This window comes from Gossypium raimondii, chromosome 7, assembly GCF_025698545.1.
Source record: "Gossypium raimondii isolate GPD5lz chromosome 7, ASM2569854v1, whole genome shotgun sequence".
NCBI classification, from domain to species: domain Eukaryota; kingdom Viridiplantae; phylum Streptophyta; class Magnoliopsida; order Malvales; family Malvaceae; genus Gossypium; species Gossypium raimondii.
Genome location: NC_068571.1, coordinates 4894005 through 4906934, shown reverse-complemented (window position 1 = coordinate 4906934; position 12930 = coordinate 4894005). Strand labels below are relative to the sequence as shown.

At 33.0% G+C, this 12930-nt stretch overlaps 1 protein-coding gene, 2 non-coding genes and 1 pseudogene across 3 annotated transcripts; all 4 read left to right on the top strand.

Moving 5' to 3' along the window:
- The first annotated feature begins 906 nt into the window (after window positions 1-906).
- LOC105804826 (probable fructokinase-5) lies at window positions 907-2284 on the top strand. Its single transcript, XM_012637609.2, has 4 exons — window positions 907-1506; window positions 1688-1822; window positions 1944-2060; window positions 2147-2284. Exons 1-4 carry the CDS (start codon window positions 907-909, stop codon window positions 2276-2278), a joined length of 984 nt encoding a protein of 327 aa, XP_012493063.1. The 3' UTR covers window positions 2279-2284.
- A 3309-nt stretch (window positions 2285-5593) lies between these two features.
- Window positions 5594-5680, top strand: TRNAM-CAU (transfer RNA methionine (anticodon CAU)). The gene is given in 2 exon segments: window positions 5594-5631; window positions 5645-5680. It is a non-coding gene; the product is annotated as a tRNA-Met (tRNA).
- A 1755-nt stretch (window positions 5681-7435) lies between these two features.
- TRNAM-CAU (transfer RNA methionine (anticodon CAU)) lies at window positions 7436-7522 on the top strand. The gene is given in 2 exon segments: window positions 7436-7473; window positions 7487-7522. It is a non-coding gene; the product is annotated as a tRNA-Met (tRNA).
- Window positions 7523-9721: 2199 nt separating this feature from the next.
- Window positions 9722-10743, top strand: LOC128042471 (photosystem II CP43 reaction center protein-like; annotated as a pseudogene).
- The last annotated feature ends 2187 nt before the right edge of the window (window positions 10744-12930 follow it).

Here is a 12930-nt window from a genome sequence, read left to right as displayed (position 1 = left end):
TTCTCTTTTACCGGTTCAAACCAATTTAGGCTATTTTGAGTTACATGTAACCAGTTAGACCTTAATTCTTAACTTTATCTTTATCTGTTCAATTGACTTACCTAAATTTGTAGAAATTTTCATATGGTAAAAGAAATATTTACTCAAAATTTAATAATAGATTTTTAAAATAAACAATATTTATATAAAAATATTAAAAGAAATAATTACCACAATACTGTAAATAAAGTAAATAACATTAGTTTGGTAGAGGAATTAAACGAAAAAGATTTGATTCTACGTGGAATAATCATAAAAAAACATATTTTGTTTATTAAAGATTTCACCTCAAGTTTAAACTCAAATTTTAAAATTTAGGAATCGGAGTGAAAGGGAGAAATAAAAAATTACTTATTTTCCTAATTTTCCTCATTTAAACCATTAAATAAATTTATTTTGATATATACTTTTAAAATTTTCCAGTAAAAACAACTCACCCAAAATTATTGTAGTTTCAACCTGTTGAATAATCATTTAAATTTTTAAGATATAGTAATTAGATATTAAAATTAAAAATATATATACCAGAAAAATAAGATAAAAATAACAAAATATAACTCAAAATTTTAAAATAAAATTTCCCTTTTCACTTGTTTAAATCAATTTAGGCTATTTATAGTTAAATAGATATTTTTAAAAATGAATAGTGTTTATATAAAAATATTTAAAAAAATGATCAAAATAGTGTAGATAAAGCAGATAAGTTTAGTTTGTTGAAGGGGTTAAATAAAAAAGATTTGATTCTCCCCTAAAAATAGGTAGAAAGAATCATAGAAAAACAGAATAGTTATACTCTTTTCTTTATTTAAGATGTCCAACTTAAGCTTTAAAATTTAGAAATTAGAGTGAAAGTGAGAATTAAGAACAATGAACAACAATTCAGCAAAGAGCCCTATGATCGTCTCGTTCGGCGAGATGCTAATAGACTTCGTTCCTGATGTTGCCGGCGTTTCCTTGGCTGAATCCTACGCTTTCATCAAAGCTCCCGGCGGCGCACCTGCTAACGTTGCATGTGCCATCGCTAAGCTCGGAGGCAACGCTGCCTTCATTGGCAAAGTAGGAGACGATGAGTTCGGTCACATGTTGGCGAATCTGTTGAAGAAGAGCGGAGTGAACAGCGACGGGATCTGCTTTGACAAAGATGCGAGGACTGCGTTGGCATTCGTTACGCTGAAGGCGGATGGGCAAAGGGAATTCATGTTTTATCGATCCCCTAGTGCGGATATGTTGTTGAAAGAATCGGAGTTGAAATTGGATCTCATTAAGCAAGCCAAGATATTCCATTATGGATCCATAAGTTTGATATCGGAACCCTGCAAATCAGCTCACATGGCCGCCATGAAAGCGGCTAAACAGGCTGGGGTTTTGCTTTCTTATGACCCTAATGTTCGCTTGCCTTTGTGGCCTTCCCCTGAGGCTGCTAGGGATGGGATTAAGAGCATATGGGATCAAGCTGATTTTGTCAAGGTAATATTGTTTTCTTTTTATTATATATAGTAGTTTCGTATGGGGATGGTAAGACTCGAAAACTTATTCTTGTGTTAAAATCTATTCATTTCTATCGTTAAAAATCCAACCTCCAATGTGATAGCAACTTTCTAGTACATGGTATTCTATGCATTTTTGCCATGGTATCGTTTGATTTCAGGTTAGTGATGATGAGGTGGAATTTCTGACCAAAGGAGACCCTAAAAAGGATGATGTTGTTATGTCTTTATGGAATGACAACTTCAAGTTGCTTATTGTCACTGATGGACCAGAAGGTTGCAGATACTTCACTAAGGTATAATATTTTAAGTACAAGGACTAAGTTCAAACTACTTTTTCCAAAATTACAGGGCCCTGGTAACAAATTTGAAACCTTCAAAATGCAATTTATGAATGTTTGTGGAAAATGAATGCAGAAATTCAAAGGAAAGGTGAACGGCTACAAAGTGAAAACCATCGACACCACCGGAGCCGGCGACGCTTTTGTCGGTGCATTTCTACAAGCTGTAGCCAAAGATCCAAATCTCTTCAACGTATAAATAGATCTTATAATCCCAATATTTTTCTATTTCAAGATTTAGGGTTTCTTTTCTGAATATAACCTAATTTATGAAAACAGGATGAAAATAAGCTGAAGGAGGCACTGGTGTTTGCAAATGCATGTGGAGCAATTTCTACAACTCAAAAAGGAGCCATCCCATCCCTTCCTGACAAGGCTCAAGCTGAAAATCTCATCAAAGAAGCCAAATGATGTTCTTTCCTTTTTTTCTTTCTAGAAATAATTAAATCTTTTTAGTTTTTTTTTTTTTGGTTTAGAAGGTCGGATGCGTCACACCGCCCATCCAAAAGTAACCTTACCTAGGTAGCTTCGGTGATAAATAAGATGCCTTGCATTTTTTCAAGTTACTATTCTGATTTTATTTTTCTATCTTCTATATGTTTAATTTTTGTCAAATTGCGATTTTTGCTCGTAATAGATGAAAATAATATTGATAGAAACAATTCTTTGAGTTTTTTTCGTGTAATCAATCAATTATAAAATAGAATTTAGTTAATATAAAATTAAAAAAAGTCCCTAAGGTAATTGGGTTCATGAATTATGGCCACCAAACAGTTCGAGAACATACATTGGTTAAGGTTTCATGATTACCTTATCCCACGCAAATCGTTTATCCGTGAATAGACTTTTCTACGGACAAATCTATTTTGAATTTGATAAATACATTGCTTGTAAAGTATGTGTTCGTGTATGCCCTATAGATCTACCCGTTGTTGGTTGGAAATTTAAAACGGATATTCGAAAAAAACGATTACTTAATTACATTATTGATTTAGGAATCTGTATATTTTGTGGTAACTGCGTTGAGCATTGTCCAACAAATTGTTTATCAATGACTGAAGAATATGAACTTTCTAGATGAGGATCGGAATAATTTAGACTAAAACTAATTTATCGAACTAAAAATTCACATGATAATATATAATGAAATTAAGAATCTATTCATCTATAACCATCTATATATCCCCACATAGGGAGCCACCTCAAATTGTAAAGGGTGTATTTGATATAAAGTTAAAACTTACTATAAGTTCTTATATATATATATATATATATATATATATATATATATATATATATATATATATCATATATTTTAATCCCTGCTGAGGCTTTTGCTATCATTGACTCTCCTTTTGAGAGATCATAATCATTGAGAGCGATTGTTATGCTCTAATGATTAAATTAAACGGTAAATTATTGAGAAGGTCTATGAAGTTTGCTCTTATTTTGATTTGGTTCCTTTAGTAATGTTCGTAGTTAGCCAATGGAGTAGTTCATAGACTTGCCTATTGGTCTCTTAATGAGGATATTTCTTGTTAATTGATGTATTTGAAAGTCATTCATCGAGTGTTGAATGATACTATTGCTTGTTAATTGATGTTTATCTTTTGTTTTAAAAAACCATTTTAACGTAACGTCATTTCATTAACAATAAAAATAATGTACAAAGATTAAAGTGTTACTTTTTAAACGTACAGGATTAAAATATTCATTTTAATAGTAGAATGATTGAAATGAAGTTTTTAATATAATATAGGGACTTATAGTAAATGTTAACCGTTTGAGAAACCATATAATATTACAAGTAGGGAGAGATCCACTTACACCAAAGATAAACCGTACGATTAATTATTTAACAATCCAATTGTCATATTTCATTCATGTAGATCATGCATATCAACCGACATGAATTAAAATTTTCAAACTATTCGTTTTGTGTAAAAAAAGCTTTCAACCATTAAATATATTAATATATACAATATTTTAGGTCAATATGATAGAGATATCGATCGATACAAAAATTTACATACATGACAAGTATAAATATATTCATAAATTCAACAGTTAGAATGTTAAAATATTAATCATATAAAAATTATGAAAAGGCGATGTAAGTGGATCTCTCTTACAAATACATTAAATTAAGTGTAATTAAAGCACTCATGTATTGTTGTAGTAGGGAGTTGGGAATTGGAAAATTTATGTAGATAATTAATTAAGATTTGTGGTGAGTGTTCAATCGAATTGAATCGAATGAAAATTTTCGAGTTAATCAAGTTCACGAATCCTATTTTATAATCCTAACTCGATTAGAAATTTTCTCGAATCGAGTCAAATAAGATGGAATTCAAATTGAATTGAACATATTTGTTCGAGTTAAATTAAAAAAATGGCTTTGGGTTCTCTAGCCGCGACCACCCACCGTAATTAAATTTGTTATTAACTTTCATCCCCTCATAATTTATTTATTAATCTTTTATATACGGGTTATTTTTTTGCTTGCTTAATTATCTTCTGATTCTTGTCACCATGTATTTTGAAATTAAAAAATATATTAATTTTTTTAAAAAAAAGAGATTTTTTAATGAAAGTTATTTTAAAGATAAAATGTGAAACTGATACCAATAGAAAATTTTAACACGAATATTTTATGGAGTCATCAATAAATCAATTTTAACAAAAAAATGATAAAGATTTAACATGATTAAACAATTCAATAATATAAACAGTACCAAATGTGAAATTTAATTCAATAATATAAATAGTAGATATAAATTCAAAAAAAGAAAATTTTTGGGGTTTTTTGGGAGGAAGTAAATATTTCGGGGGAAAGCAAAAGGAAGATTTTTGTGGGGTTTGGGGAAGTAAAAGGAAAAAGGTTTCAAGGGTTCGAGGAGAAAGGAAGTAAAAGGGTTTATTATTTGGTTTATTCGAATTCAAAAATTCAACTCGATTTGAACTTGAAATTCGAATAATTCAAAATTCGAACTCTTTTCCAATTTTTTCGAGTCGAATCAAATTTTGTCCACATGACTTTCATTTATATATATCAGATGCAATTACACTATTCTAAAAGAGAAACACATTTGTAGAATTATAAAGCAGTATAATTACCACCAATAATTTAGTTTTTTTTTAAGAATTATTTCGTAGGGTTCAAAAATTATTATTGAAGAGGTAATTATAATAGGAAGAAATGGAAAAAAATTGAAAATTATATAATATTATCTTTATTCACTATTTGACTTTCAAAATTGTTGCATCATATTGTTGAAATGTTTGTTTTTATGTTACTTTGTGTGTTTAGAGTAATGTAAAATATATAATTTTTCATAGGTTAATAATTTATTTTATATAAATGCTTCATATTATTTTTATTTTTATATTATGATGTAATTCACCTAGTTCTTTTTATAATGATACAAATATTTTGCATTTTAATATCATATTCATAAATTTATATAAACTTTTACACGATAATAATTTATTTTATAAAGGTTTTCTATTAGTTCATGTGTTTTAGTTATTTTAGATTTTTTTCATATTTATTTACTTAAACCCTACTATGAATTAATATAATTATAATATTTAATTTAATTTAATTTAATTTTCGATTGCAAAACGAGGATAGAATTTTAATAATAATAATTTATACAAAATGCTTCTTTCTTTGGGATTGTCACTAGTAATTAATATTTTTAATATGCATGGAAGATACAACGAGGGGTGGTGGCGCAGTTGGCTAGCGCGTAGGTCTCATAGCTTACTTGAGTTATCCTGAGGTCGAGAGTTCGAGCCTCTCTCACCCCAACCAATTTTTTTAATTTTTAAATAATGAACGCCCAACCATTTTCATTGCTGAGAGTACATATTGCTGAGAATATGATGAGTACTTGATGTGAACTAGCATTAGATGGCCTCATTATGATTCATATACGCCCTGTGATCTTTAACAATTTCTGTTGAATAAAAATGTCCATAGTTTGAAGATTAGCCTTTACATTTACTAGGTATTATGAATTCATTATCGTTTAGCAGGCTTGGGATCTGTATCAGCTTCACGGTTGGCCGGACCATAAGAAGACGAGTTTGCAGCACATCGGTAGTTGGGGCTGAACCTTCAGACTCAGCACCATTGGTGATTGATGTTGTGCTTACCGCGGTCGCCGCCACTTGTTAAGGGTGTATTTGAAATAAAGTTAAAACTTGCTACAAATTCAATTAGTAATGTTCGTAGGTTAGCCAATGGAATAGTTCATAGACTCTGCGTATTGGTCTCTTAATGAGGATATTTCATGTTAATTCAACTATTTAAAAGTCATTTATCGAGTGTTGAATGAAACCATTGTTTGTTAATTGGTGTTTTATCCTTTCAACACGTCAATCATGGTTAAATCACGTCATTCCATTAACAATAAAAATAAGGTGTAAAGATTAAAATATCAACTTTTTGGATTAAAATATTCATTTTAATAGTAGAACGATTAATATAAAATTTTTAATATGATATAGGGACTTCTAGTAATTGAGAAGCCATATAATATTATAAGTAGGGAGGATCCACTTATACTATTGTAAAACTTAAGTGATTTTATTATCTTCCGTAACTTTTATACGATTAATATTTTAACAATCCAACAGTTATATTTCATGTTCCATTCGTGTAGGTCATGCATATCAAGTCTGAAATAAATTTAAAAATTCAAACTATTCGTTTTATGTAAAAATTACTAAAAAATATAAAATCACTTAAGTTTTACTTTGGTGCAAGTGAATTTCTCCCACACGTATATTAAATTAAGTGTAATTGAAGAGATAATTATAATAGGAAGAAATGGAGAAAATTGATAATTATATAATATTATCTCTATTCACTCTTTTATTTTCAAAATTGTTGCATCATATTGCTCAAATGTTTGTGTTTATGTTACTTTGTGTGTTTAGTGTAATGTAAATTTATATATAATTTTCATAGGTTAATAATTTATTTTATATAAATGCTGACATATTCATATTATTTTTTTATATTATGATGTATTTTACCTAGTTTTTTTTATATTGATACAAATATTTTGCATATTAAAATCATATTCATAAATTTATATAAACTTTTACACAATAATAATTTATTTTATAAACATTAATTTCATTATAGGTTCTTATCATATATGTTATTTTTTATTCAATACGTAGAACTATCCATAGTCTCTCTCACAACCTTTAAATAGGAGGATAATGTACTTCAGCACACTCGAAGCCATATCTTCATGCACTGACAATAATACCGATGTCAATCGAGTGAAGCCTCAATCGAATTTTTTTTTATGTTCACATGTTTTAGTTATTTTAGATGTTTTTTATATTTATTTACTTAAACCCTACTATAAATTAATATAATTTAATTTTCGATTGCAAAACGAGGATATAATTTTAATAATAATTTATACAAAATCGAAATTCCTTAAATAATAAATGCTTCTTTCTTTGGGATTGCTTCCGTTTATCTCCTGAGCTTCCTGCTTATCTCAAAAATTAATACTTCAATATGCGTAGAAGAAACAACGAGGGGTGGTGGCGCAGTTGGCTAGCGCGTAGGTCTCATAGCTTCCTTGAGTTATCCTGAGGTCGAGAGTTCGAGCCTCTCTCATCCCAACTAGTATTTTTTCATGTTATTAAATAATGAACGCCCAACCATTACATATACCCTATGTGATCTTTAACAGTTTTTGTTGGAATAAAAATGTCCAAAAAATGTCCATAATTTGAAGATTAGCCTTTACATTTACTAGGTATTATGAATCTATTACATCTACACAAATGGAGGTACTCGGCGTCATTCTCGTTTAGCAGGCTCGGGATCTGTATCAGCTGCACGGTTGGCCGGACTATAGGAAGATGAGTTTGCAGCACATCGGTAGTTGGGGCTGAACCTTCAGACTCAGCACCATTGATGACTGATGTTGTGTTTAGCGGGGTTGAGTTCGGAACAAGCCCTCGCGCCTCCATTGCGTCGCGTGCTGCTTTCTCTTTGGCTCTTTTGGCCCCTTCCAACACCTCTTCCTGTGTAAATCTATTAAGTAGATGTCATGTTTAATGAATTATCAATATGCAAGCTCAAATGGAAAATAGCAACAATATTGCAAAATGTGGACTTTATTATGTCATTTCTTCACGAAATAATATATCCCTATGTAACAGTCAATTGCTCATAAATGTTTAATGCAGTTGTTCTTATAAGAACGTGCGCAGAATATGATCGTAAGTTTGTCCAAATTGCGGATTTGACTTAGGGCTTTAAGCGAAACACAAATAAATCCGAGTCAAATCTAAAAATTTAAATTTTAAAGAAAGCAATTAAAATAAAAAATTAAGATAAAAAATAATTAAATAAATAAAATATTTGAATAATTAAATAAGAGCAAAATAGAATAAAGAATAAAATAAAATAGATAGATGAGAATAGCATATAGAAATCCTAAGAAGCCTTAGATTGAAAATAGGAACTTGAATCTTTTTCTATTTACTTTATGTATATCAAAAAAGATTCAAAGTAGATTTCTCGATTCGTGAAATGAAAAAAGCCTCTGGAGTTTTTTGTTTTATATTCATCTGAAGGAAATATGAGAAAGAAAACAATAAATAAAATAAATAAAATGAAGGAAATATATATATCAGACTATAGTAATTTAATACACATACAAATTATAAAAATACATAAAAATATTGATTTTTATCAATTTCACGAACAAGATCCAAGAATAAGATTAGTTGATGGAGGGGGAGGGGTAGATCTGGGGATCAACCAGTAGCGAGAGAAGGGATTGCTTCTTCCTTGAATTGAAGAGTTCGTTCAAAAAATTCATCTATCTGATTGATGAGCCATAAGACAATTCATGGTTTAGACGACTAGTAAAAATAGAAAAGAATAAACGAATTGGGTTCATGGATTTACCTAAGTCAGGTTATGGACCAATACAAGAAAATATTTTTTTTATATTCAAAACCAATTAATTATAAGGGGGTAGTGCACGAGAAATCAAATCATATATAAAAAATCGAATCCCCCAACACCCCCATAACATAAGGTGCTCGGAAATGATTGAAGTAGTTGAATAGGAGGATTGCTATGACTATAGCTCTTGGTAAGGGGGTAGTGCACGAGAAATCAAATCATATATAAAAAATCGAATCCCCCAGCACCCCCATAACATAAGGTGCTCGGAAATGATTGAAGTAGTTGAATAGGAGGATTGCTATGACTATAGCTCTTGGTAAGTTTACCAAAGATGAAAATGATTTATTTGATATTATGGATGACTAGTTACGTAGGGACCGTTTCGTTTTTGTAGGTTGGTCTGGCCTATTGCTCTTTCCTTGTGCCTATTTCGCTAAGGGGGGTGGTTTACAGGTACAACCTTTGTAACTTCGTGGTATACTCATGGATTGGCCAACTCCTATTTGGAAGACTGCAATTTCTTAACCGCCGCAGTTTTTACCCCTGCTAATAGTTTAGTACATTTTTTGTTGTTATTATGGGGTCTTGAAGCACAAGGAGATTTTACTCGTTGGTGTCAATTAGGTGGTTTGTGGACATTTGTTACTCTCCACGACGCTTTTGGACTAATAGGTTTTATGTTACGTCAATTTGAACTGGCGCGATCTATTCAATTGCGACCTTATAACGCAATCACATTCTCTGGTCCAATTGCTGTTGTTGTTTCTATATTCCTGATTTATCCACTAGGTCAGTCTGGTTGGTGCTTTGCGCCTAGTTTTGGTGTAGCAGCTATATTTTGATTCATCCTCTTTTTCCAAGGATTTCATAATTGGATATTGAACCCATTTCATATGATGGGAGTTGTCGGTGTATTAGGCGCGGCTCTGCTATACGCTATTCATGGTGCTACCGTAGAGAATACTTTATTTGAAGATGGTGATGGTGTAAATATATTCCGAGCTTTTAACCCAACTCAAGCCGAAGAAACTTATTCAATGGTCACCGCTAACCACTTTTGGTCCCAAATCTTTGGGGTTGCTTTTTCCAATAAATGTTGGTTACATTTCTTTATGTTATTTGTATCAGTAACCGGTTTATAGATGAGTGCTCTTGGAGTAGTCGGTCTGGCTCTAAACCTAAGTACGTGCCTATGACTTCGTTTCCCAGGAAATCCGTGCAGCAGAAGATCCTGAATTTGAGACTTTCTACACCAAAAATATTCTTTTAAACGAAGGTATTCGTGCTTGGATGGCGGCTCAAGATCAGCCTCATGAAAACCTTATATTCCTTGAGGAGGTTCTACCTTGTGGAAATGCTCTTTAATGGAACTTTAGCTTTAGTCGGTCGTGACCAAGAAACCGCCGGTTTCGCTTGGTGGGTCGGGAATGTTTGACTTATCAATTTATCCAGTAAACTATTGGGGGCCCATGTAGCCCATGCTGGATTAATCGTATTCTGGGCCGGAGCAATGAACCTATTTGAAATGGCTCATTTTGTCCTAGAAAAACTCATGTACGAATAAGGATTAATTTTACTTCCCCACCTAGCTATTCTAGGCTGGGGGTTAGGTCGTGGCGGAGAAGTTATAGACACCTTTCCATACTTTGTATCTGAAGTACTTCACTTAATTTCCTCTGTTGTATTGGACTTTGGTGGTATTTATCATGTACTTTTGGGACCTAAAACTCTTGAAAAATCTTTTCCTTTTTTCGGTTATGTATGGAAAGATAGAAATAAAATGACCACAAATTTGGGTATTCACTTAATTTTGCTAGGTATAGGTGCTTTTCTTCTTGTATTCAAGCCTCTTTATTTTGGGGGCGTATACAATACTTGGGCTCCGAGAGGGGGAGATGTAAGAAAAATTACCTCAAGGATTATATTTTATTGTAGCTTTAATGGAGTTCCAGCTGAGGAACGGCTGTATTGGAGATCTTTCCTAGTTAAACTGTGAGCAGATAATCTTAAAGGTGTTAAAAATGAAGAGCTGCTTGTTGCTTCTCACAAGTATGAATATCTTTGTTCGCGTGGCCTGGTAACTTTCATAAGTGGAAAAGCCATTTTGAGAGTAAAAAGAAACATAGTCTGTACTTATGGATACGTTTTCAACTGGGCAGTGGGTTCTTCTTGTTAAACTATTGAACAAAAAACAAAACACAAAGAGAAAAAAAAATCTTCTCTTCATCTTATTCAGTGCATGCAGAAACCATGCATTTATACAAAAATGCATAACGTAACTGACGTTAACAGACTAACAGTCGACTAACAGCTAACAACCGTTCTTGACTATAACAATTTTAACTATTTTAGTAACTACTCTAACATTCCCCCAGCTTGTTTGTTTCTTCGATCACAAAGTTCCCTTGACGTCAGAACCTGAAGTGCACGTCTGAAGGATGAAAATAGCTTTGGGGTGATCGGTTTTGTGAAAACATCTGCAACTTGTTGAGCAGAGGGAATAAAATTGACTTGTAAGCAACCAGCAAGAACCTTTTCACGAACAAAGTGATGATCTATCTCAACATGCTTCATCTTTGCATGATGTGTGGAATTTTCTGTGACTGATACTGTTGAGGAGTTGTCGCACCAGATGATTGGCACCTTAGTCAATGGTATTCCAACTTCTTTCAGAAACTGTTGAATCCACCATAGTTCAGACACGCAGTTTGCTAGGCTGCGATATTCTACTTCAGCAGATGATCGGGACACCACCGATTGTTTCTTTGAACACCACGCCACAGGATTTGAACCAAGATATATCACATATCCGGAAGTAGAACGCCGGTCTTCAATGGATGATGCCCAATCAGCATCAGATAGGCCACCAGCTCTCGTTGTCCTGCTTGAAAATACAATCCATGATCGATGGTGCCAGCCAAATACCTTAAGACACGTTTGACTGCTTTCCAGTGAGTTTCACTTGGAGCATTCATGTATTGGCTGAGTTTATTGGTACAAAAAACCAAGTCAGGTCGGGTAATGCAAACATACTGTAGCATACCCACAACACTTCTATATAGGTGCACATCAGGGAAAGGAGGACTGCCATCTGAAGCTACTAGCTTGGGCAGGTTTACCATAGGTGTCGGTGTGAATGCAGCCCCATGCATTCCGGTTTTCTCAAGGAGTTCAGTAACATATTTTTTCTGACTCAGCATCAGTCCCTGGGATGTTCTCTGAACATCAATGCCCAGAAAAAAAACTAAGTGCTCCCATGTCCTTAAGAGCAAACTTGCTGTGAAGACGATGCACAACATCTTCTATATCTTGTTCATGACTACCAGTGATCACAATATCATCGACATATACCATAAGAAGAAGATACTTCCCTTCAGAAACTCGTATGAATAGAGAGGAGTCAGCTTTGGACATAAGAAAACCAAGTTGTGTCAGTAGGTATTCCTTAAGTGTCTGGAACCAGGCGCGAGTGGCTTGTCTCAGACCATACAATGCTTTATTAAGCTTGCACACCAATTTTTGACCAGCAACTCCTGAAACTTCAAAGCCAGGAGGTTGTTCCATGTATATTTCTTCAGTGAGCTCGCCATTAAGGAAGGCGTTGTTGATGTCGACTTGACGTAGAGGCCACCTCTGCATAACTGCAAGTGAAAGAACAGTGCGAATGGTAGAAGCACGAACTACCAGACTATATGTATTACGAAAATCAACCCCGGCATGTTGAGAAAACCTTTTTACGACTAACCGAGCCTTGTATCTGTCAACAGATCCGTCAGACTTTCTTTTAACTTTAAACAACCACTTGCACCCTACTGCTCTTCGATTCTCTGGAAGAGAACACAGGGTCCATGTATTATTGCGAGCCAAGGCTTGTAACTCATTGTAAACTGCTGTCTGCCAACACTCAAACGTCATTGCTGTATGAATGTCAGAAGGATTATCTTTTGATAACGAACTTGATGTGCTCAGGTATGCTTTCGGCTTAAAAATTCCAGCATTGCTTCTGGTAACCATGTTGTGGGTGTTAATTTGATAAGGGTGTGCTTGTTGTTCAGGGGACAATGGCATAGGTGACATAGAGGGAGTAGGTTGACTGTGTATTATA